The following is a 26,845-nucleotide window of genomic DNA, read 5'->3' as shown; positions in this document are numbered from 1 at the left end:
ATCGTATTCCGACCTTGTAAACTAATTTACGCAACGTCTAAATGATCTTTCAATTCCACCGCTCCAGGTGTGACGTCAAACCTTTTCGACCAATCCTGACTATCGCGGATCAACAACGCCGGTTGCCGACGGGACGACACGGCCTTTTCCTCTGAAGGGAGAACCCTCAACGCTGTCACGCTGAAATGTCTCAGCCATTGCGCAAATGACTACTTGCAACAACCGACAGCATACGAGGGAAAGATGACCAGGCTGCAAACAGCGTTTTTGTGCACACAGGTACCTATTTTTTTGTTACCGTGTGTAAGATCTCTGTGCTACTACCAGATGATGTAGAGTTAGTGCGAATGCACTACTAATCTGGAGGTTCAGAACCTAGCAAAATCGTCTAGCGTTTGTCTGTGACAGGGCAACCTTGATCGCACATATTCCACCGGTGGCAGCACCTGACATCTCAGGGCTGTGGCTCGGGAACAGCAGCATGTATCGCACAAATTTCATCGGTGGCAGCACCTGCTACCTGAGGGCCGTGGCGCACCGATTACCCGCTGCGCCACTGTGCCAGGAGTGGTATGAGGACTCCCGAGGATCTATGAATGTTAATGAAAGACCAATTCTGTACATTGGATATGCCGTGCTTTCGAACTCTATACGATTGTGCCAAACATTCTCTCTTATTTTTTTTAGAATGTGCTCTGCTGCTGCTGCATCATTTGATTGTAGCTATAAGTATGATTTTTTTCTGAATAGAAAATTTAGTTGCGAATCAGCGCTCTTCTGTGCGCTCCTTGTTATTTGTGTGTCTTCTGCCCATCTCTGCTTGTCCACCCAAACTTAACTGTTACCGACAAGTTCAGTTCTCCATTCTACTAAATTAAATTCAGCACTCAAAAAGGATAGAGATGGAGGGGTTACAATATACTCGTTCAATTTCAACGAAGTAGCCCGTGACCAAAATGAGCAACAGGACTAGTCATATATATCTCCATATGCACATCAATGCAAAACTGATGTCTGCCTGCCAGGGGGTCAGTATTGTGCTCTCATTATCACAAATCAGCGGTCTAATCTATGCTACTCCTAGATTATTCCACTGCAGGAATGCATGCGCGCTGACCCATGTTCTGTTGCCATAAACGAAGTGCAGTTTTTGAGGAAACTTAGTTTTAATAAGGAGTGTGCTCTAAGCGGTCGCGCAGGACAGCGAGTAATGACATGTGGTAACTTAAGTAAAACACATAGTTCATTATAGTTGCATCGAAGACACGAAAATTTTTTCGTCCACCTCACGGACAAGTGGCGCCATCTGGTGGCACCACCACGACTCATGTTTGAATGCCGCATACCACGCCACAGTCGCAATCCTTGGTGCCGGGCCTCACGCGCTAGAAACTCTCCAAGGCTAACAATCTTGTGCCTTCACAATGTCCTTATGGTAGGTGGTAAATAAAAGAAAACCGCTCGCAGTTAGTACTGCTTCACTTGATATTTCAAGTAATACAAGAACACACGGTAATTTTTGAAACTCCTCTCGACATCACTAGGCCACCTATGGATGTCCTGTAGCCTTGGCGGACAGGACCGTGACGGACAGTTGTTCAACACTTTCGTTCAACACTTTCGTTCATTGAAACAGGAATGATGGTAATGCATCTACCGCTAAACGCGCTCCCGCGGGTTCAGTGTGGTGGTTACAACTACTCACATAGGCATTACTGAGCCAACAACGCTCACGACGCATTTTGAAAAGCTTTGAAAGGAAATTTCGGATAAAGCTGCTGTATATCTTCGGCCCACAATTGGTCGTTATTCTTGTGATTGAGGTTTGAAAACTCGGCATCAATTTTTATTAAGTAACGGCCTTGAATTTTACACGTAGCCAAGGGCGTCCGCAGAAGTTTTTACAAGGAACGTGGGTTGTTGGCGCCGGAGGGGGGGGGGGGGGGGGAAGCGGTATGTTTGCAGCGAAAAGGCACTATTTGCAGAATAAATTTATTTGTTTATTTATAAATAAATAAGTAAAATACACACAAGAAAGAGAAGTTACAAACAGCAAATTAATGCGCGGCTTGGTGAGATACATTGAAGTTTATTAACGAAAAAACAATTAAAATTAATAAACAAACATTCAAAAAGATAATATTTCTTTGTGGAGAAGAGTGCTCAGTCTTGCTGCATGTGGGTTCTCGTCTCACCCGAATTGATGACCAGCTCACAGCATAATATGGTCAAAAGCACGCAACTACAGTCACTCAGTCAGTCTTCCTTGAAGCGCAACTGCAGACGCCTCGGATTATTCTGGGCGAATTGCGTGATGACACGGGTGCTCAAGCTATTTCTGTGCTGCTTTACACGCTCTCGGTGCACACTCATCATACAAAGGCCGTACAGCCTGTCGTTTGTCATCGTTGAGCATAGCCAGGGTTTCACTCTCCTCGTTGCACTGAAGGAGCTTTCGGCCGTACAGGTAGTAACTGGCAAAGCCAGAGCCACCTCAATGGGTTTTGCAACACCGGGGAAGAATGTCTTGGCCTGATGTAACGATCAAAGCCAGAGCCACCTCGAGAGCTTTTCCAACACCGGGAAAGAATGTCTTGGCCTGATGTAGAAGCTCGCAGGAAGTTATTTCTAATGGGTCCCCAATTTTGTTGCACCACATCTGGTACCAAGAGATGGCCTCTTCCTTGAAGTTGTCGATGCCGTAAAAGCATTGGAGTTCTTCGGCGAGGGAAACGAACTGAACATGGCTCAAGTGCTTGATTTTTGATGGATGCAGCTGGAGAAGTTTGAAGCTCCACTCATTGTTTCAGAAAAGCGGCGAGCTAAAGAAGCAGTGAGAGAGTCCAAGTACGGCACACATATTGCCACACGGTAGTATTCCTCCGGCGACTGAATCACGTAGTTGTCTCGGTGGGCCTGACGAGGGACTTGTGTTGGTGCAGATATCACCGCATTTAAGTGATTGGATGCCTTCCATGCTGCATTCATGATGTCAGAGAACTCCTCTACAGCGTTTGTCCAGTGGCCGCTAAAAATAAGTTGCAGTTCATTGATGTGGTCATGCACAGAATGGAAGTCCATGTATACACCTTGCAGGATATTCGTAACTGGTTCGAGCCGAGCGCTGTACTTCGCTACACTGTACAAGCAGACGATGAAAGATGAGCTTGTTGTTGCGCAGTAGAGGATGTGAGCTCGTTGTCTAGTTGCAGCGTTCGAGCATGATTCCGTTGACGCGAGCTCCTCGTGTGTTTCAACTATGGTCACGTAATGTTGAGAGAAGATCCTAATAGACTTGAATTTTGCAGACCATCTTGTCTGACACAGCATCGGAATGTTGGGCACCAATTTTCTCCGGAGTACACTCTCGCGGAAAAAGTTTATGGTTTGGTTTGATTATCCGAATTGTGTTTCGAATTTCAGAGAATTCGTTAAAATCATTGATGACGAGATTTAGTTTGTGACTTGCGCAGTGGAAAAATAGTGCCTTCGGGAACTGTTTCTGTATTATTTTGTTCACTCCAGCTTCTTTTCCAGCCATTGTAGAGCACCCATCGTACCCCTGTCCAAAGAGGTTCGAAAGAATCAGCCCGGGATTCATTAAAAACTTCAAGATTTCAGCGGCGATGCAAGCGGAGTTTAATTTCTCCAGCTCTACAAATCCCAAATACTGCTCCCGAACGCACACTTCGACTCCCGCCTTGTCAATAAAGCGAACGCCCGTAGACATCTGCTCTTTTCCGGAAATATCTGTGGTTTCGTCAGCAAGAACGGAAAAAGCAAAAGCTGCGTTAGCTTCGGCAACTATCTGCTCTCTCAGGATGTCGTCAGATTGTGATGATCTCGTTCTGGACGCGGACAGAAGTGTACCTAACATTGCGGGCTGAATAAGCGAAGTGTTCCTGAAGTAGAGTATCTCCAGCTTCTACACGAAAGTCAAGGAGATTATTGAAGACTGCACTATCGGACTGCTTGCTGCGAATTGGCAAGTCATGCGGCGCGCAAAAGACAATGGTGGAAACTATTGGAAATAGTTTCTCGCGATTCCTTTCAACTTGCACGTGCAGTGCTCTGTTTAGCTGCTGTACAACTGGTAGCTTTTTGTCTTTCATCGCATCCACAAAGTTCTATGAGGCCATTATTGCCTCCTGGTGCTATTGGGCTTTTACGTGATCTCTGCATGCCTCGTGCATTTTTCTGTAGTCATTCAAAGCGCGCACGATAGAACTACCTTGAGTACCCCGGTGAACCCGCGGAGGAAAAGTGGCGCAGAAATGACAAAGGGCGCCTTTCGCTGTCGCTGAGTGAGCAAGCCAAGAGGTGTAATCTCCTAGTCATTTGTGGCGAGAAGGCGTCTTTCCAGGTGTTATAGCCTTCTTAAAGCCGCATGTAACATTTGGCAACCATGGCTTAGTAAAAAGACGTAACTTCAAAAAGTCCGGGATGCCAGTGAGCTTAGCTTTGCCTAGAAACTCTCCTAAGTCACATTCTTGAGGCAAGTTAGTTGTTTTCTTACTGTTGTCTCCGGACTTCAATCCCAAGCAAGGAGAGAGGGAATCGTCTCGGCTTACTGCGTGACTGGAGCTCGCTGTTGGAGGAGTTCCTTTCACGGAGTCGATGGCATCGGCTACTGTCCGGTGATGAACGCTTGCATCGCTCTGGTTAAATCCGGGCTTAATCCTAATGAAGGAGAAAGGGAATCATCTCGGCCCGCAGCGTCACTGGAGCTCACTAATGGCGGTGTCCCTTCCATGGAGTCAACATCAGCTACTGTCCGGTGATGAAAGCTTGCATCACTTTGGTCAAATACTACACCGTTGTCAAGTGTCACACCAGAATCTCCAGGGGCGCAGTTGGATAACGCTTCATCAGACAACCGCTGACGCTTGAAGAAGCGTCGGGTGTCCATCATTCGGGACCGCGAGAGACAAAGCTGGCTGTGTAGTTCCTCGTGGTTGATAGTTCGAAAATATATACACATCAATTGGAAAAACAGTTGAACGCGTACGCTGAAAACAAAAAAAAATGGCTATATGTACAACGAAAACTTATTTACAGCATAAATTCACGCTCGCAGCTTCATACACCTCGCTCGATCTTGCTCGCGCAGTGGCGCAACCGCACACACAATGCTCGCCGCTCACCGCTCTCTCGTCCGCTGCCTCGGTTGTTCTCAGCTCCGTTGACAACCGGTCACTTAAAAACACTGAAGCACAAACAAACACATAGGCGCGCACGCGTGCAATGGCTTACTTGCCACAATGTCCACGAGTGCGCACTTTGGGGTGAAAGGAACGCCGCGCGACTTCAGAGGGGAATGGACACCTGCCACTCCGGTCTTAAAATTTGTTTTTTTTGTGTGTGTTTTTATGGGGTTTTGAGTCCCAAAACGACTCAGGCTATGAGGGACGCAGTAATAGAGAACTCCGGATAATGTCGACCACCTTGGTCTCTTTACCGTGCACTGACATCGCAGAGTATGTGGGCGCCTTTTGCATTTCGCCTCCATCGAAACGCGGCCGCATCGGCCGGGATCGGACCCGCGTACTCGGGCTCAGCAGTCGAGAGCACTACCCGCTGAACTACCGCGCCGAGGCTCCGGTCGCAAAATATAAAGAAGGCACTCACAGAAACAAACATATACGCACGGAAAGAATGCCATGTAAAGGGCGCTCGATTACAACAGCGTTCGTACGATGTTGATGGGTCGCAGGTCACACCGACATTAGAATAATGGTAGCAACGTTAAATGCCGCATTGGAATCTTACATTAATGTTGAACATTATTAAATAACATGTGTTATAAAGAAAGCAATAGCTCAACATTGAGAGTAAACAGTATTTTGATATGGGTGACTTTTTACTGCTAATATATTGTTAAAAATTACAATACAATGTTATATTTTGTGCCAAAGCATTAGTTTAATGTTCCAAATGAACATTGTTCTAATATAATTCTCGAACCTTTAATACAATGTTGGAATCATAAATAAAAACAAAAGTGCAATATTGTGACATTCCTTGTGTGCTACGAGGTACATTCCTTGTGTGTGCATCGAGTTGGGGCTTAAGGCCGCCCCTCTTTTCCAGCTGCATACCTTTGCAGAAAGCAGGACGCCGGCACACGCGGAAACCGAGAGCCCCCGAGTACATACGGGGAACGAAAATTGTCGCTTGACGCACGGACCCCCCTCCCCCCCCCCCCCTTTCGACGTGGGCTATCGCCGGGAAGGCACCCACAGCTTCCCGCCGTGCCTCGTGAACAAAAGCGCATTCCCAGGAGGGCCGTGACGGACACCTGTCATGGCGGACAGGCAAGACTCGCCAAGAATGTGGGAAGACAGGGGCGACCCTTAATCTGGTTTCCCGGAGCGACAGACGAACCCCTTCATGCTTATTAGCTGTGTCCCGCCGTCGGTAGCCCGGCAGCATCGTGGGCCCTTTCGCCCCCTCCTCTGTTGCTGACGGGCGACGCGGACCGATGGTGGGTGGCGGTATGCATGCATGGGGCAAGGATTAGCTCCGAAGGGAGAGCCTGTGGATACTCTCACTTGAGAGAGAGTTGTGGCGTTTTTGTTTATTTAGTTTGTGTTGTTAACAAGACTCTGGGTTCGAGGCTAAGCCCAACCCAAGGGGTTGTCCCCATCTCGCATGTTATTTTTGATTGGAGAATTGATGCTTTGGGCGGGCCACTGAAAATGACCGCCATTAGTCCTTTGTTAATCAAGTGCTTAAAAGCGCATGTAAACGGATGCAGTCCAGTCTGAGCTGGGGCTCCATGCTTAGCATGTAATGTGATGCTACTTAGGCACTAACCTGCCCGGTCGATGAGTAAAGAAGTGCAAAGTTTGTTCTTTTGTAAATTCAGTTCTGCTTTTTCCAGTTTAACTCTCTGTATATGTATGTTGTAAAATTATGCTCTGCTGTCATCATCTACAAGCTCGCCTCCTGTTCATCTTCCAAGCCGAACGACACTAGAGGAAGGGTTTGTGATCCATCCTCGAAGAAACGGACGACTATTGAAATTCTACTGCATCCACGCTCAGGACGACATCGTTCGCCAAGAGGGCCTTCAGCGCCGAAGTTCGACAGCGTGCAGCTTCTCCAGCAAACGCTCGAGCCCAACTCCGGAGCCACTCCATCGCCCCCATGAAGTCGTCGGCACGTAAGCTGGGACGCCCCAGCCTCTGATGTATAATCTTAATCATGTGTAATTATTGAATATACCTGTTTGTTTAAACTGAGCCATACGGTGTCTCTTTGCCTCTCCGTCCCGTGTGGACCTGCGCATTATGGGGGTCATCACACTGGTGTCAGAAGTGGGGTCTCAAAAGCAAATGTCCTCTGAATGCTGCGACATTCATGACTTCAAAATTGTAATCAAAAGGGAATCACGGGACTGATTGTGGGACTTTTACCCCCATTTGAGAGGCTTGAGGCACCGGAGGGCTTGAAAAAAAAAATGTCTTTATCTGAGGGAGCTCCCACTCCACAGCCGTCGCTCGGAGCAAGCATGCTGGCATTAGGAAGCGTCATTCCGACGTTTACGGGAGATAAGACAGGGGTTCCAATCTGCGATTTCTTTTCCATGCTAGAAGAGATTGGGAAAATGGGGGGATGGTCCGATGCTCAAATGCTGGGAATGGCGAGGTGTAAGATGGCAGGAGCTGCTCATGATTTTGCATGGCGAGACGAAAAAGTAAAATCCACAAAATCATTTGCGCAATTTAAAAAGCTCGCGTTTGAGCATTTCGACACTGAACCACGTCACGTGCGGGTACAGAGGTTCATTTATGTTCATTGGGTGTAAGCGAATCTTGAGAGTGTGGCGCTGGTGAACACTCTCAAGATTCGCTTACACCCAATGAACATAAATACCCACGAGAGCAGCAGATTGGACAGCCGTCGCCGTAGCTCAGTTGGTAAGAGCACCGGACGCGATATTCGGAGGTCGTGGGTTCGGATCCCACCGGCGGCATGGTTGTTTTTTCTGCTGCTTTATCAGTAATTTTCTTTAATCGATTTATTAATCTAAGTACTATAATATCCCACTGGTAAGCACAACACATTAAAAAAAAATAAAAAAAAACATTCCCCTATATGCACCTTGGTTTCGGTGACTGTTAGCTCCCTTATTACATATATATATATATATATATATATATATATATATATATATATATATATATATATATATATATATATATATATATATATATATATATATATATGTGTGTGTGTGTGTGTGTGTGTGTGTGTGTGTGTGTGTGTGTGTGTGTGTGTGTGTGTGTGTGTGTGTGTGTGTGTGTGTGTGTGTGTGTGCGCGCGCGCGCGTGTGTTAGTTAACCTTGATGTAGTGTCTTTGTACACCAACATACCGCATAATGATGGCATCCGAGCTCTGGTCGCATCCTATGGAAAACGCACAAGCGCTGATGCTCCTAGACGAAGTACCTTCTTTACACTTACTAATCTGGTCCTCAAACTCAACTCTTTCGAATTCTACAACTCCTCTTACCTACAAACGAATGGCACCGCTATGCGAACGAAAATGGCGCCTAACTATGCCAACATATATATGCATAGCATTGAATCGGAGTTTATCCGCTCATACCCAACAAAACCGGCTTTTTACAAACGCTTCCTAGATGACATATTCATGGTAGGGACGAAAACCGAGGACCAATTCATTCAGTTTATTTCATCATTTAACGACATACATCCAAACCTCTGTTTCGCACACACTTACTCCACCAGTCAAATTAATTTCTTGGACGCCTCAGTTCGAGTGGAGAAGGGTACATTAATCACCAGTGTCTATAGAAAGCCCACGGATAGACACCAGTCCCTTCATTACAAGAGCTGCCACCCACGCCACTGCAAAAGTTCAATTCCATCAGCAACCGCAAAGGACACCGCTCTAATCTGGTCGTAACCTTCGCAAGAAACCTTGCTAATGTCAAAAAAATTCTATAAAAAAGCATTTCAACATAATCGAACAAACCGATAGACTGTCAAAAATTTTTCCAGCAGTTCCACAGATTACCTACAGATTACCAAAACATACATAATTATGTAGTTCACTCTACTGTCTATAAGGGAAAGCCTGTTGATTGCCTACCTTGCAGGAAGAATCGATGTCAAGTTTGCCAACATATGCGGAGAATACTAGCTCAAAGCACACAATCTAACTTCAAACACTCCATCCGTGAAAACTTGAATTGTGACAATAATAACGTAGTGTAGATGCTCGAGTGTGGCGATTGTCAGATGCAATACATTGGCTAAACCGAGAATTTTTTCCGAATTAGATTCAACAACCACCGCGCGCACACCAGATCTCTTCCTCTCCTCCCCCTGTCGAAACATCTTTCCCAGGAAGGTCACGAGTTTCACAAACTAAATGTTACGCTGCTACAGAGCGGCTTCCAAAATACCCGTGAGCGTGAGCAACGAGAATCATACTTTATATATCAGTTAATACTGTGCAGGCCAGTATAAATGAAAACCCTGGTACTCTCTCCGCACTTCAGTTCAGAGGTCAGAGTCCTAGCCCTACTGAAATTCACAACACCCCAACTGCATCGCCTGAGGTCATTCCAATTTGCGTGCTTGCTTGAACATGCCGGCCTTCTACTCTCCCTGCCATTCTTTCTTGCTCATGACCAGAGAAAACAGAGAAAACAGAAAAGCATATTGCCTATTCCCTCCTAAACGTTTTATATTTTTTATATTTTATTTTTCTTTATTTTTTTCTGCTTCGCAGATAGTAGAGCGCGATGCTCCATGTAGGACAGTAACCCATTGCAATAACGGACACTTGGGCGATTTCGCGCCTTCGTTCCCCATTTTCTTTCCGTTACTCTTCTCTCTCTCTCAGTTTCTAGGAAGGAGCCCTCTTTTTGTCTCCGCGACGGAACGCGGGACGGAGGCGCCCTTCTGACGCGAGGCAGCGCGGAGACATTTGCGCTTTGCGGCGCCCGGCTGCGGGATCGGGTTTCTGCGGTGCGTTTGGCCGGCCGCACCACCGCCGTAACGTATACCCCTGTCACACGACCAGTTTCAATGCCGATCGAGTCGGGGGTCTTCGAGATTCTCAATCACCATCGAACTCGAAGGAGTTGTGTCGCTGCTACACGGCAAATCTCAATGATGGCGGATTCCCGGAGATGCATGTTCTCGCGTGCCGCTGGCCAGAACGAGTAAACAAATAAACAGACTAAAACGCAGACAGGGCAGGAAACGTCCCTGGAGCCTCTTCGGCAGGAATAGTCAATGCGGAATCAGCGTCGCAGTTAGCTTAACCAGACACACGTGCACTGTGCATGAAAACATAAACACACAAAATAAAAATAAAAAGGCGGCAAAACATCCGAGTTCGGGAAAGTGTCGTGTGTTGGGTAAACGTGAATGCCGGTAGCATTTAGCGAAGGGCTCTTCAATTGCGCCCCGCTCGGCAAGGTGGTCGATGTGGGTTGGGTGGGGGTAAAGATGTGCTTTTTTTATCCCACGCGCGCTGTCAAAAACGTGGGGAATTGCGAGAAAAATCTAGAGAAAATGTTTCTGTCCCCAACCGGACATGACGTCATTAAAAGTCACGTGACCATGACGTTGCAGGCGTGACGTCACATTTTTTGCCAATCAGCGTTTCCAGCCTACCTACCCGCAAACGCTTGTGCCTCAATGCCAGCGCCTCCGCTCCCGCTGGCATCGAGGCACCCTAATCAGCTGCGTTCGCGCGAGCCGTGTCGGGACCAATCAGCGTGCATCCAGCGGTGCCCCGCGGTAGCGATCGCGGATCGTGCTATGCTATATTCATCTACAAACTAAGGACGGTATCCGTGTCACTGCTAGTTCCTAAATAATCGGTGACACGCCCTCAGGCATATTCAGCGTAGAAGTCACATTCAGCGCTCACATTAATTTGTCTATTTGATCACAGCGCACAATAGCAGAACGAACATGGACGGACACGATAGCCAGCACAGAACGCTGACTGCAACTAGTTTATTGCCAAGCGAAGCGCCTGCAAGTGTCACATTCGACGTATATGCTTACGCAGAAAAAAAAACACCGAAAACCATGGTATACGTGAAGCCACTCCTCCAGTTGCAGGCGCCTTGCGTGGCAATAAACTAGTTACGATGTGCGCGATGTCTACTGTGTCGGTCCGTGCTCTTTTACTGTGCGCTGCGATCAAATAGACAGGTGTAGCCAACTAGGCCATCAGTTTGTCTTGACCTCCATGTGACAAGCCCAGTTGAGCCCCTAGCTGTGGTGTTTACCTCGAGAGCGGCTGTGACGTGTCCAGTGAGGCATAGGTCGGCAAGAGTAATCTTGTCGCTAACGGCGAACTTTTTGTCGCCAATGAGGTTTTCGAGTCCCTTGAACACGTTTTCTTCGAAGGCGATCACCTCTTCATCGGTCGGCTTGGTGCTGGCTAAGTAGCGGGGGACCTGCATAGAAAAAGCGGAAACACGATAGAGCGGCCACTAGCAGTTAAATATGTCACTTCAGTCACGTTAAATGACGTAGAAGAAGGATACTTTTTTGCTCTTGAAAAGAACATGCGCTACCAGATACAAGCGCATTGTCGGAGACAGACTAGAGCGTTCCTCTTTCGTTATAGTTTTGCTTGTCCATCTGTGCTGGTTTCCGTTAGTGAATTGACTGCGTGTAGCCTTTGTATAGACTTTTTTAATGTTTGCCGCTTTTGTGTCCCCAAGTCACTTTCAAGATAAAAAAATGCACTACGTTCTCGTTTTTAAGGAGGATTGCAGAAAAATCGCACCAATACACTGCGAAAAGCAAAAGCTCGCATTCGTTGGATGGAGTCTGCTCTCGCGTTTCTTTAGGATTCCTGGTGCACGAAGCCAGTAGCATTTGCGAAAGAAATGTCACCCGTTCTCGAAGCTCAGTGACATCACGCGCGAGAGGAATAAATCATAGCTAGAAATCTGCTCACCGTCCCTTCTTGCTGACTCCTGCTTCCTGATGGTTACAGCAGAGAATGAGAAACATTGCGCGGATATAGGGGAAAGAATTTGCTTGTCCTATATTGAGCTCTGTTGTTTACGATCATAGTACTTCTGTGCAGTAATGACGTTTTTGCTTGAACGGCCAGTAGTAGTGTGCGGGCGCGGTATGCATGCAAGATAACTTACAAAGGACATCAAAATCAATACGAATTACAGTAGACTACCGTTGGGACGAACTTGGCTAAGAAATTTTTTCGAATAGCGTGAACAATCTGAAAGTGTTTGGTCGGTTGTCCATGGGATTCAGTGCGAAAAAAAAAAGTGTCAGCGACCTCGATCCAGGGCGACCCAGCGCCACCACAATATGGGGTTTTAGCGGGGGTATTTTTGATGAAAGAAAAATACAAAACGCGTCAGAGAAAAATAGCGCACCCGTTAAAGATAGCTTCCCCGTACTAATATAACAGCTCTTTGGGTGAGTGGTTTTTTGAGAAAACTCTTTCATGCCAGAATGGAAAAGGGGCGGCACTTAGGCGACTGCCTGCGCGCGGCGCAGGCATCTAACACGGCCAGACTTCGGCATAGTGTGGTCGTCGCGTGCTGCGCTTTGGCTCCAGCAGACTAAAAGGAGCGTAGGAGAGTTGTAGCTGCTCTTTGACAAAGGATTTAGCATTTCGAAGGCGGATTTTAAGCTGACGCACCGCAGAACACGTACTACCGCGCTGCAGAGATGGTCTGATATCGGCGCCGCGTGTGCATTGAATGTGGAGGGCGCAAATGCGCTTGGTACAATTTCTCGTAGAGTTCGCAAGAGCGACGCTGCGGTGGGGGCCACATAAAAAAAGACACAAACTGCAAGGTATCTAGGCACTTTGGGAGCGCTCGTACCAGATGGAAAGCAAGAATGAGGTAAAAAAACAACAAAAATATCAGTCGCTGCTGAAGACAGAGAGAAAGAGGAGGCGAAAAGGGCCGCTTCATGCATACTCCTGTAAGTTTTATCACTTAAGGGCCATTTCATTCATTATTTGCATGCGACATAGATTTGGGCACGCCTAGACTGCTGACGTAACTTTTATCGCCACTTATGTCAAAATGAACATCTGAGAGCGTCAGCATATTTTCTGGGTGAATTCAAGGTTGCCGAATGGTGACCCAGCAGTGTTATTCAAAACTGAAAGCAGCCGTAACAGTATGATAAATTTGGGTAGGCTGAAATATGTAGTTCAGTTTGTTAAGCAAACATGTTTGTACAGAAAGAAAGCAGCTGGAATTGAAGGAAAGTCAAAAATGAATCATCCGCAAAGAATACTTGAAGTTACTAGACACATCACATTGAACTAAACGAATTTAAAGAAATCTTACTACCGCCCATGACAGAATCGTATGTGCCAGGAGCCAGGTATGGTATGGTATGACATGGTACTGTAGGTAATGTACAGGAGGTAAGTTACGTTAGGTCCGGTAGGTACGGTAGGGTATGGTATGGTGCTTTATGGTATGGCAAGTTACGGTATGGTAGGGGTATGATATAGTAAGGAACTCTTCACTTTACAGTAAGAACCACATGTAGTTACCACAGCAACACGAACCACCTCTGCGGGCAGAGGTTTTCGATAATGGTTTGCCCCTACAGAGCACAGCGGGTTATGCGGCGCCTCCTCCAAGTGCACACCCCTGAAGAAGCTAGGCGTCAGGCCGGGGGTCGCTCATGCCCATTTTTACCGGTTTATGTGTTGCAGTGGGTTTCAAACCAACCACCTCCCGTAGCCGAAGCGGATGCCCAGACCCCTAAACCATGGCTGCGCTTCAAAATTCTCTGACAAAACGACCATGCTCGTTTGTGACCATGGTCCACTCTATTGTGCCACAACCTTTAAATTCGATGCCTGATTATGGTTGGCGCTGCTACTATAGTACGAACTCCTCTAACTGCACGGTATGCAACTGTTGATTTAATTTGTTTTAAGTGGTCTTGCAGACCTGCTTAGCGGGTAGATGTACCCATGCCTGGTTTAAATGATTGTTAGTACTAATTCGGAAGCCTATCCTTAATTTGCTTGGGAACTAGAAAAAGTTGAAGAAGTGGCGCCTGCTATTGTGGCATACACTGGCGTGATTTGGCACCGCCATTGCTCTAATTCCTTGCTTCGGATAAACTACTCCTGCTGCTCGTACAGCAGAGATGCGTTCGACAATTGTTGCATGATTAAAAGGTCCTGAGAACAACTCCGTGCAATTATTGCTCTGATTAAAAATTGACTTTCTCGCTCTTTCTTTTAATGCTAACGTTAATTGTCCGGCGCCATGGAGGCTTAGATGGCTGTGAAAATTGAATGTTAATTTATAACGCCCACTCAATTCAAATTAATGAAAGAGTTGTCTACGTTTTGATTTCAATTACGATGTAGCAGAATCTCTTGGGTCCGCATCTGTAATCGGGTGTCGACGCATCCATTTTACTTCTCAAATAGGCCTGTGAAGACGACATCCACTTTTTATTTTTTTTTACTTACAAAAGCTTGGTTTTTGGCGAGAGTGGTTTCTACGTGTCATTACAATTCAGTAGTCAACTGATCCATGCCGAGCTCAGTAGGCCTTCAGTGCTCATTTCAGCATAGTAAAACTACCATGTGCGCGCAGCACTCCAGATTCTCACTTCAAGAAGGAGCAGCTTAGAGAGTAAGTCGCTTCGTGCATAATTTCTTTCCATTTTTTCTTATTCTATTTTGGAAGCAAAAAATTACGGCTTTCTGTTTTTAAACGAGCTCTGCAATCGGCAGTATAATATTGTGCAGTGGTAGACCTAGGTGCGACTCAAGCGCAGAATCTACAAGATTCTTTCTTGTGTAGCTTTGTGGGCTCAGACCCGCTCGCAAAGAAATCGACATCACTCTAGGAGCACTCACGAAGAAAGCGGCCATGTGAGGATGAATGTTGCAGCATGCGGAGGCCAACACCTGGTCAATGCGTGTGCGGCCCCTCACACAGGCCGGGTAGAGCTCCGAGTCCGGCGCATACTTGCGCAGCAAGTAGTAGGCGATGGCGTTGCTGGGGTGCCGGCGTTGGCAAGGAAACGAAGGTACACTTATATGTAGTCGCGACAAGTACAGCAAAGTTGATGTAAGAAGTACTATGGCTAAGTTGTTCCATGTTTATAAGCCAAGCTCGGCAGTGATATCTAAAATTGGCTTTTTGTGTAATAAAGATTGACTGTTGCAAAGTAACACCAGTGGCAGCGGACACTAGAAGACAGAGGAATCATGTTGGCTCCTACGATGGTTTAAAAAATCGAACATTTAAATTTTTGCCCACTACACTTAAGCAACTGGTGAAATTAGATATTTGTGCTGGCTGTTTATAATAAGCATAAAGGTTTTAGAAATTATAAATTGTCATTACGCTAAGGTGCTGTAGCGCAGTGAATTCTGATTATCCTCGGCGCATTGCAGAAAACCACAAGTAGGTAGGTGCACGCTGCATTGAAACGCCCACCAATTGAAGACGCTCGCGAACGCACGTCTCACGTGATCTTCTATGTGCCTTTATGGGTTAACGGAAAAAGGAGCCCAAAGAAACAATGAAACTAGACAGACGCACACCAGCTCATTGACTTATCACAATTTTGTTCCGACAGAAATACGGCATATACTCCGCGGGTAAAAAAGAGATACCTGAAGATTGCTTTGTTCACGCCACAAGGCAAGGGACGGCAAAAACGCATTGTGTGTTCTCGCGTCTTATCGTTCCTTTCCCCGTGCGTAGTGAAGCGAACAAGTGGTGAACGTTGCCACTTTAGTGTCGTGCCTTAGCCGCTAGATTGTATACTCATTGCAGCCAATACATTATATTCTATTGTAGCTAAGTCTCATGGGATGAAAATAATTAGTCGAAGTCAGCGCTATGGTGTGACATCTCTGAGGTTAAGCGTGTAAATTGCTAGGCAAGTTGGTTCATAAGGCACAGAAGGTGGAACCAGCGAAATTGGACGCAGGACAAGAAATAGGAGACATGCATACAGAATACCGCTGGATTTGAACCTCATTTATTTCCATGAAGAAAACACCAGTTTTGTTTTTCTTTGGCAAGCGCACACTCCCAACCAAATTATGGAAAGATATTTACGATGATAAAAGGTGGCACTCCTTGTCGGTATTAGAAACTCAAGGATCGCATATACATGTGTATATGTCTACTTATTCTTTCTGATTAAAAGCACTTCAAACAGCTAACGCTCACGTCTTGATTTTCCCAACCGATACTACTAGCGAGGTGAAACAGAGGGGAAGAGTGGTGGCAGCCCTTCACATGCAAGGCTAAGCTGCTTCCCGTTCCCGAGCCCAAAGTTGTTCTTTGCTGCCTCAGACGTGCATCCAGAAAATGAAGTTCGAAGATGGCAACAGGACGTGCTACGCGTGCTTCTCACCGCAAAGACGCATAAGCCTGGTTACCCTTTTACGCCAATTGTCACACAACATGGTTCTTGGCAAAAAGTGGTTCCCAACAACCTGACACATTGCTTCGAGGGCCTGGTGCCAACAGATGTCTTTCTTGTGGACAGGAAAGTGGGGTGGCTCTGCAGCAAGTTTCCCAGTGCTAATTCAGCTTGAAGACCAGTTTTAAGGCGAAAGCCTTAAATGGCTAATGCTCGCGGTCGCGTCCGTCCGTGCGCTGTAATCATGGCAGCCCAGTGACAATGCTTTCGCCAAGCACACTTTAGAATTTCCAAAGTGTCTTATGTAATTTTTATTCTGGGCACACTGATGAAATCTTCAGAGCGGTGTCTGAATGAATTGAAAGGATTGGGTCAATTTCCTGTCAGCATATGTGCGGCGTCACTCTGGAATCTTTCCTTGAGGTTTTGATGGCGTGCATTAATTCAACAATTGTGCAGCAGAACGGCAACTTCGTTGTAGAAAACCGTGGCATCTATATTGGTCCCGTGTAGCGCCAATTCTTTGTAACGTAATTATAGCGAAGTTTGAGTCGATTGTACAGGGCTGCCTTAAACAAACAGGTGTTGTCATGGTTTTTAGATATATCGACGATGTTTTGGTAATTTTAAATTTATTTGAGCATCACCAGCTTAAGCTTGCTACACACCAGAGGCCTTATTACGGAAAGTTCAAACCACAGAGTTGTGAAAAACTTGTCAAAAACAGATCAGTTAGCCTGGTTCCTATTGGCCGGTTGTTGCTGGCGGCCATAATTCTTTTCTGCGTCATAGGTAGCTGCAGATTACATCACGGATGTGGCAGAAGTGATGACGTGGCAGACCCAATTATGCAGGCACAAATTGACAATCTTTTTGTGATCGCCTCGAGGAGGTCAATTTGGTCGCTGCATTTGTGACAGAAGATGACGGCGGTGTATGCGGCCATACGACTGAGGCGGCTGCGCCGGCGCGCGCCACGTAGAAGGAGGGCGCACGAAGATGCGTTTGACTTGCCGGACGAACTGTTTCGACGCCTTTTACGACCACAGAAGCAGCCTGTGGAGTGGTTGTGCGACGAACTCGCCGATGAAAAGGGAGGTGCGCGTGTAAACGCGTTGTCGGTGCGGCGGCAGGTATGCTATGAGCACTGCGGTTATTTGCCACTGGCGGCTTTCACCCTGCCGTATGGTAACGAGGCGTATGTCGGCAGCGCACAATTGATGGTAAGCAAATGCGTGCGGCTAGTGTTGGAGGCAATATGCAAAGTTAGCGCGAAGAGGGGGTGGGATCCCGCGCTCACCTCTGTGCCACAGCTGCATATAAATAAAATTCGCTTATGCTGGCAAAACACTTTATTTTCCTCAGCAAATCGCTCTTCATAGTCGTCTTGTGTTTACCAAGGGAAAAGAAACGAACAACCACAGATCATATACTGCAACAATTCACCTGTTGGCAATTTTGTCATCGATCGAAAGAGCCGAACAACACAGACTTCAACAAGCTGTCTTCGTCGATTTTTACCATGCGCTCCTTGCAAGTTAGCTCTGCAGGCACGTAGCCTTCATTGCCTTTCTTCACATTTTTCTGTGCACTTAGGAAAAATAACACAACTCGGAATCGGCTGCTTTCGTGCAAAGCGGCTTGATGTTTTAACGCCGTCAGCGCATCCCCGCGGCAGCAAAAGTTACCTATCAGCAAATTTAATTAACACAACTACGTACGCCTTTTGTTTGGCTTAATATTTTTGAAATTTAAACACGATGTTTTCGCAAAATAAAATATTAGTTATTTAGATCGCTGCATAGTTCTTAAGTGTTTTTACAAAAATTTAGCAGACGATCCCTCGCTGTGCAAATAAATACCCTCGGGGCGCCACTCTGCTGCAATTGGCTGATTCCTCTTTGCGTCATGCGACGACATGTCATCGTTTCGTCATTTTGACGTCACTGCCAATAAGGTATGCCGGAATTTGGGATCGTTCTCTAATACGGCGCCAGACTTTAAACGTTTTTAGCACCCGTTCTAGGAACCTTGTATTTATGAAATACGTTCCATGTGACAAGACCATTAGGTTCCAAGATTTAGAACTGCCTTTTTTACCCCACCGTCATGTGTATTGGAAGTATCCATCAAGGTCTCAAAAGGTTCTTTTCCCGTATGTATCGGCACACGCAAAGTTGGTGAAGCGTAGCATCGCGAATTTGTGGTTTTTAAATGCTTTAAAGAAATGTTGCCCGCATGTGATGCAGCAAAGTCTGGCAGAGCAGGTTGATCGATTGAAAGCTTCCGAGTTTCCTCCTTCAGTTTTTGCTGGCGGTGGGTGAATAATAGGATACAAAAATCGAAAAGTTTTCTTCAAAGTTTGCAGGCCCAGTGGAAGAGGGTTGGAAGAAGATTGAAATGGCTGAAAAATTTCGTGTCACATTTGGAGTTTTCTGCTCTCCGTAAACGTTCCGTATTGCGGGCCGAAATATCCGGTGGCGAGTGCGAAACTGCCGCTAAAAAGACCAAACAAGAAACGATGTTCACTATGTGCGCAGTGGGTGTCTATTCCATCTCATTATTCTCCGGTAAAATTTGTATTAGCCAAACTGGAGCGGGCCTAAACGAACGGCTGAAGTAACTTTGAGCTGGGGCACGGGAGACAACTTATCCTTTGATGTGAAGGACTGCCGCCAGTGTTCCCCCCAGTTTCACCTGGCGATTATTATCGTTCGGGGAAGTAAAGAGGTGAGTGTGAGCTGCTTGAAGAGTTCTTAACCAGAAAGAATAAGCACACATACACATGTATAAGCGATTCTTCATTTTATATTACCAACAATGAGCTCCACTTTTTATCATCGTAAATATCCTTCCATCATCTTGTTCGCAGTGTGCTCTAGCGCAGGAAAAACATATATTGTTTCTTCATCAGAATAAATCAGTTTCAAATCCAGCGGTGCAGTGTGTGCCGTGTATTTCTTGTCCGGCGTCCGTCTTCGCTCATTCCATATTCTGCGCCTCTCTCAGGTCTTTGTCGTGTTTGCGCTATTTTCTTCGTTTACAGCACGAATTACCAACTGGCCCAACGAGGCAATCTTGCATTCAATGTCACGCACAGGATGGAGCACCGCCGAGCAGCGGATCGCAGCAGGAACACAGAAGGTCACGTGTCACGTGCGCGCTCCACAGCCTAGCGGTTTTTGAGTGGCGCACAGGATGACAAGGATTTGTCAACTGGAGCGTGATGTTCACATTACCATTGGTCCCAAAGAAACGCGGCGGGGCTCGTTTGTTACAATCGCGACTAGAGTGAAAAGACAGACAAGAGCCAAGGCAGGACTAAAGTCTAGTACATGCGATTATACGACTCTAGTTTAGGTAGCACCTAAGTGCGATGCTGAGCTTATAGGCGCTCAGTATTTGACGAGTATGCAAAGCTGTACCTCTCGTATACGATGAACCCGTCGTCGTCAATGGTCGGCACTGTGTGGAAAGGGTTGATCTGTAATTGACAAAAAAAGCAGGCAATGGCGTTGATCAAAGAGGCTCACTGGATTAAACAGCAGCACATGGAGGTCCATTCGAAGAGGATACGAGCCTAAATGGCCTCTAGACATCGAATTCTTCATGAATTTATCCACGCGGAGAACTGCGAAGAAATATTCAGGAAAAGCGGCCGGCCAGAGGAGGAGCACGAGATGTTTCTGGCGAAATTTTATTACCTGGCTCTCTAACAGGGGTGTCCTAGACTTACTACAGCCGGCCAGAACATGAGCTGGCGACCTCGACGGGCGCTTTCTCTGCGCTCCTTCACTTTACTACGAAGCAAACTTGCGGAAAGCTTAATAATAAGCTCGGACTTATTGAGCCTGAAAAAAAATGAAAATTGGTTTTTGGGGAAAGGAAATGGTGCAGTATCTGTCTCGCATATCGGCGGACATCTGAACCGCGCCGTATGGGAAGGGATAAAGGAGGTAGTGATAGAAGAAAGGAAGAAAGAGAAGCCGTAGTGGAGGGCTCCTGAATAATTTCGACCACCTGGGGATCTTTAACGTGCACTGACATCGCACAGCGCACGGGTGCCTTAGCATTTCGCCTCCATCGCAGCGCGGCCGCCGCAGTCGGGTTCAAACCCGGGAACTCCAGATCAATAGCCGAGCGCCCTACCCACTGAACCACCGCGGCGGGGTATTGAGCCTGTGCTTAGATTTGATATTTTCTCAAGGTTGCTCCGTCATGAACTGCACGAGCACGGAAAAGGCGGCCGTCACACATGCCAGCTAAACATTTGGCCGGCTGTACTTCTTGCTAGGTGAGTTGGTTCATGGTTTCAAAACTGATAACAAAATCGTAGCAAACAAGACAGACACAGGAGACGAGTTCATGCGACTGGCGCAAACGTGCAACTCATTTTAATGCATCGAAAGTAAAAGCGTATCTAGGCAGTCGCAGAAAGCACGCCTCAGAAAAGGGATACAAGTCAATCCAGTGTGCATGTCATACGGAACACCGCAGAAATTTTCTTTACAAATTATACAGCGAAACTGAAATATCACTGACGCAGGCATCACCGGCTGTCTGATTTGTTACGCTTCCAGCAGCTCACGCGCCACTGTGCTTTCTCTCCTAGCTATAATCTACAAATTCTCAAGTAGTGGCTTGCAACCTTTGGATGCAATGTAGTGAGAGAGGAAGTCCGGTTCTTCTTATTTTTTATACATAGAGCATGGTTCTTTGCGCAGCCATCTACACAGGGCCGGTCTGCCCTATGTAGGCTCGTCCACGCTTCAGCGGACTTTGGTTAACGGCAACAGTAGCACATTTCACGAGCTTGCAGGTATGATACTATCCGCATGTACCAACACGACGCGAGTTCTATCCCGGCCGCGGCGGTCGAATTTCGGTGGAGGCAATATTCTAGACGCCCGTGTAGTGTTCGATGTCAGGGCACATTCAAGAATCGCAGATGGTCGAAATTTTCGGACTTCTTCACTACGGCGTCCTTCATAGCCTGAGTCGCTTTGCGACGTTAAACCTCCATAAACCAAACCAAACCTTTCTGCATGCTTGGCCGAGCTCCTTCGCTACTGATCCTGGGGGATAGCCGGGTAAGCTTTCGTGGTGCCGCGGGTATTGTAGCGTTTGTAGCCTTTAGGGCTACATTGTGCACATATGAGCAACTATGGGCTTCGTCTTTCCAAGTGTCAGCTCATTCATGTTGTTGCAATGTTTCAGTTTTTTATATATCTTTTAATGCACTATTTCAGCCACACTAGAGATTTGAAACAAAAAGGAGTGCTAATCCTCCCGAATTATGCAGGAATGTCTCCACATGTCATGGTGTGGGCGCGCATTTCTTAATACTTTACTCCTGAGAACACTGGTAAGAACTCAGGACACGCTGCATATCAGCGCAGAACAAATATCAAACAGCAGTGCTCTCGTAATGTTTTTTGCTATGATACTGAGGAAGAGGTTTCTTTCATCCACTACTTTCCCAACAATTCTCCGCCATTCTGGCGTGCCTAACTGAGGTCGCAAAAACGGGACGACCAACTTTCTATGCTGTGGATTCTACTACGTACGGAACACTTTAACGCTTAATATGCACCCTAAATAAACTGGTCCCTTATTACCTTGTTGAGAAAAGCTTGTCGAGAGGCAAAAGATGTCGGTTACGCGCTCTAAATATTATGTCCTAGCAGCAAATCAAAGTGACCTTCCACTGAAAGTGAGGGCCGATATCCATGGCTTCTCAACCACCTGAGTGGTTTGTAAGCGTCGAAGAGCGAAGCGAGGTGTTAGGCTTCCATTGCAACAACAAAAGGCGGGTACGTTAGAAAGAGTCTCAAGCTCTAAGCTGAAACCAGGAAGCGGAAGGTTGCTTTAAGGGAGGCCGAAGCTAAATTGTTGTTTGGCATTATCGATTGGTTACTGCATTCACAAAAAAGAGACCTTTCACATGATAAAAAAAATTGGTGGTGGTTTAGCTCTGGTTAAACCTGGATTGACGCGATAGCTATAGCTGGCCGAGTGGAACTTTGTCACGTGACCAACCACGTGACTAACCACGTGATCAGCTACGGCGCCATGCCGCCGGCAGCTGCTCCGCATCACATGACCAACCACATGACAGCGTGGCGGCGCAGCCACGCTGAAGGCTCTAAACGCTACCGTAATGTAGCAATCGCTACAAAACATTCAAAGACAGGTAGCGGCGAGACAAGCTGCTTGCCCTAGAAAGTGCCTAAGTTAATTGAAGTACAGTTTTCGCGTAAACTATCGGTCCAGACCACACCAATCGCCTTTACGTGGCTGTCACACGGAGTTTTCGAAGCGCAGTGTACGTAACCTTCGATATCACGAATTTCGATAATTTAAGTGGGAAAAAATAGTTAAGCATTCACGCTGAAGTTCTAGGCACAAAGTGAGTCTTTTGCTGCTGGAACGCTATGAGGGGAATAAATTTTGGAAGTATTGATATTTTCAACGAACGAAATTTGGTGCAATTTGTGATAGCTGGCACACTATAAACAGGCTCACAAGTGAGGCACGCAGAACCACTCACCTTCAATGGAATCAAGCCTAAGATCCCTTTAAACCTAATAAATAAAACGCTTTTCATGGAGCGCTATGCGTTCTCTTTTGTTTTTATTATTTAATGCCTGTCAGCATCGGTTCATGACCACCGGTCTCCCTCCCCGCCTTCCCCCTGCCACGGCTGAACTGCCCTTTGTGGCCAAGGTGTTTAAGAAGAACACCTCGGAGAACCTGTGCAAAAACTCTATTACAGTTTGCATGCTTAAGTGGTCTAGGGCAAGTATGCGCGTGACCATTTTGCCCGTCCTTTTCGTGCCCTCCTAACCGGCAATAAGCTGGTACTTTGCAGCGCACAAAAATTGTTCTACTGGTGAACCAGCAACCCCGGACCGAAACTCTTGTTAAAGCAGAGACCTCAGAACCGCAACGTGGGAGCAAATAATGTAAACAGCAATTAAAGTTATAATCTAATTAGCAGGTACTCTCTGGCCAAGGATAGCAGCAGGATTTCACAAGGGGAAATTATATGAGCGCAATCTTAGATAGTACTGAAGTATAGGGCAGAGCTGGGCGGACAACGATAATTGAAGAGGCGCTTCCTTTTCGATCGCTGTTCTGCTGCGCTCCGTAATTTTTTTTTGTATTTTGTATCTGACCATCGTTTCGCGAGCCCACTGATCCTCTTGTGGCCAGCAAGTATTCCAGCGGGATTTCGGTACGCCGAGTGCGACGTACAGAGTGCGTTCTTTTTGATTTCCTTTTTTTTTCCTTTATTGCGTTTTCCTCTCTGTCATCTTTCTAACCCCTATCTCCCATCCCCAGTGTAGGGTAGCAAACCGGAGACTGACATCTGGTTAACCTCCCTGCGTTTCCTTTTCATTCTCTCTCTCGCTCTTGATTTCGCGCGTCCGCGATCACCGCGGTGGTTGAGGCCAACCTCGTAGTCTCCCCAGCCTCATGTTATAGGAATCCTGGGCATAATGAATGCCGCTCCTTGGTGCAGTCAAGTGCCGGCTGGCCATCATGCGGTGAACAACACCTTCAAGCCGCCATTACTGGTGCTTGACGGAACGGGAGCTATGACAATGCATCCTCCAGCAGAGGATGAAGAAAAGGAAGTGTAAAACAAAAACCTCGCCTCCAGGAAAGTGCGAATTATATTGCGAGCACCATACAGGATGTGCAGAGCGAGCTGGAAGATATAGAGTGCGATTAAGTCCTGTTCACGCTGGTCTCCTACAAGAAAACGCGACCAGGAGGATTCCTGTAGTGTTCCGTCCGGCTCAAGAGCGCCGAAGCTTTTGTCCGGTGAACCCAAACAGATTCATCAGGATTTGTTTCTGTCACAAAGGAGAAAGCAACGTCATTCAGGGTAAACAGAGATGGCTGCTTCTCTCTATGTGTTACTTCATTACCATCAGCTTAGCTTCTGTTCTTGCTATCTGTAGTGGCTGGATTAAGTGTTAATCCTTCCATTCCATAGTACTACACAAGAAACAATGAAAAAATCCGCCACGTTTCTCTCCACGCTCCTTTACAGCGATGAGCAACGTCTAGAGTTTCTGAGGGACGCCGCAGTGATCTCGACACGCCGGCAGACTATGTATCGGCGTCAAGAGAACGGAGCGCTGGAGTCCCGTCCCCAATACTCAGTGATTCTCACATTTAGGGGAGACCGCCCAATGCCAGAGAGGGTGTTCTTGGGCTTCACTATTCATCCTGTGCAAGAGTACCTTAGACGAGCTGCTTCAACTGCGAGTGACACAGAACTGATGCGCTTAGCGGCGATGCAAGATTTGTTCAGAGAGCCATCAGCACACCCAATGCAAATGGCTTCAGCAACTGAAGTGCGCGAACGGTGGTGGTAATGATGCTGCTGCTTTCTCGCGTTGTCCTCAAAACAGCTGCTTCAAACCTCTGGCGTCACGAAATATTTAATGGCAGGTCGCCAAATCTGGAAGCCGTGAAGCCAGTGCGCCAGAATATAGAGCAGCATGACTAACACCAAGCTTCGAAATATGTATCGTACGTGTCTGGGCTGAAGAATTCTGCCCGGGAACATTCAAGCAAACAAGTGCAGAATTCTACCTCCTATTCTTCAGCTGTGCCACCCGCTTCTGCGTTGAAGAGGCCTACTCGGGAACGTTCTTACAGCCAGGTGCAAGGTCCTCTTTCAGATCTCTCAATCACCTCATTTCAGCGCTCTTCTGGTCGGCCAGCGCAAGTGGCACCTGAACCAGCGCCACTTGCTGGAGACAAATTTTCAAGCTCAGTGGTGCGGCTCATTCTACCTATGCTGTTTACTTCAGTTCGAGCTATTATGACAGGCATTCGGCAAGCAAACATCCTTCCAGAAGTGAAGGCTTTGCTGTCGGCTCAACTTTCTAGGTGTTCTACTGGGCACACTTTTTATGAATAACCGTTAACAAAATGTCGCACTTTTTCAGTGGAATGCAAACAACTCAAGAGCAAAAATGCAGATTTTCACAGACTTCTTGAGCAAAACAATTTTCCTCTGTTGTGCATAGAGGAAGCCGGTGTGGGTGACGATTTCCGTCTCTCCTACTATTTGTCATACAAATCATCACTACCATCTGGTTTGAGTACGGCGAGGTCGTGTTTGAGGAAGAAGCTACCCTCCTACCTGATCTAGTCCAGTCATCTGACGTTGCAGGCCTCGTGGCATGCAAAATGTCCTTGGGCAAGGTCTGCGTTGCTGTTATATCTGTTCACTTGCAAACTACTTGTCGTGTCACAATTGATGCTCTATTGAATATCTTTAAAATAGCGGGCTCTCATTTACTGATTTGCGGCGATTTTAATGTTCCTTATACTGTTTTGGGTAGTGACCACTATGACGCCCGTGGAAGGATCGTTGAGTGCGGCCCAGAGAAATGTAACTTATGTGTTCTGAATGGTGGATCTCCTACCTTTCTACGCGGTGTTCGTTATTCGAGCTGTATATATCTGACTCTGTGCACTAAAGATCTGGTGTCTGACGTGGGGTGGACTACAGACAATGAGAAACGCGGAAGTGATCACTATTCGATACTGCTTAGTCATCCTAGCTTACGATGTCGAGGTGCCCGCCGTAAATACAATCTTACTAATTGGGGAGCTTTGCGTCACAACGTAACTCAATAAGTTTCCATAGACTTTACTACTGACGGCTTCACATCACTGGTGCAGGAGAGCATTAGTCGTTGCACCAAGGAAATCCCCATACCTGATGATTTCGCAAGTACTGATGGAGAGTATGAGCGACTGAGGGCACTTCGAAGAAAAGCGGAAAGAGCTCACCGTCGATCCGGGTATTTAGAATCATATCGTGAGGCTCAAGATTCATTCGTCAAAGCGTAAACGTCTGCAGCAATTAGGAAAGAAAAAAATGGCGTGACTTCTGCACTACACTGACCCCTCACACTCAAGTACCTAGGATAAGGATGATGTTCCGCTCCTTAAGCAGGCCCGTCACTCAGAATAACTCTTTTAGGGCTCTTGAAATGGCACGGGAAACTGTAGAAACAGTCCTGGCTGGTGAGTTATGTCAGCTTATTTCTCGTACTGGAGTTTCAATAGACGGCGAGGAATTTAAAAATTCAGCTATATATGCGCAGCAAAACGTTAGTGCTTGCTTCAATGCGCAACATGCTAATTTGGATTCTGTACTCACGCTCGATGAACTTAAAAGTGCTCTTAAGTGCACATAAGGAACCTCTGTTGATCGAAATTTCCGGAGCTCTCCACTACGGTATCCCTCATAGCCTTAGTTGCTTTGGGCCGTTAAACACCCGTAAACCATAAAGCATCTCGCGCAGACACGACATGCTCCATATCGCGTTTATGATATGACCTTTCAAACTTTACCAGTAAAAGAAAACTTGACCGCAAGTAAAGTAAAGAAGCATTT

At 46.6% G+C, this 26,845-nt stretch overlaps 1 protein-coding gene across 2 annotated transcripts in view; it reads right to left on the bottom strand.

Annotated features, from left to right (window-relative positions):
- Positions 1–26,845, bottom strand: part of LOC144121857 (glutathione S-transferase 1-like) — a 110,045-nt gene that overhangs the window by 21,740 nt on the left and 61,460 nt on the right. For both annotated transcript variants that reach the window (XM_077655272.1, XM_077655274.1), the window contains exons 2-4: positions 19,839–19,897; positions 14,888–15,029; positions 11,286–11,456 (exon numbers count right to left, since the gene is read on the bottom strand). In XM_077655272.1, coding sequence (XP_077511398.1) covers positions 11,286–11,456; positions 14,888–15,029; positions 19,839–19,897 — 372 coding nt within the window. The remainder of the gene's footprint in view (positions 1–11,285; positions 11,457–14,887; positions 15,030–19,838; positions 19,898–26,845) is intronic.

The sequence above is a fragment of the Amblyomma americanum genome, chromosome 2 (genome assembly GCF_052857255.1).
Source record: "Amblyomma americanum isolate KBUSLIRL-KWMA chromosome 2, ASM5285725v1, whole genome shotgun sequence".
In the NCBI taxonomy this organism is placed as follows: domain Eukaryota; kingdom Metazoa; phylum Arthropoda; class Arachnida; order Ixodida; family Ixodidae; genus Amblyomma; species Amblyomma americanum.
Note: the sequence above shows the minus strand (reverse complement) of the source record. Positions and strands in the feature narration are given on the sequence as shown.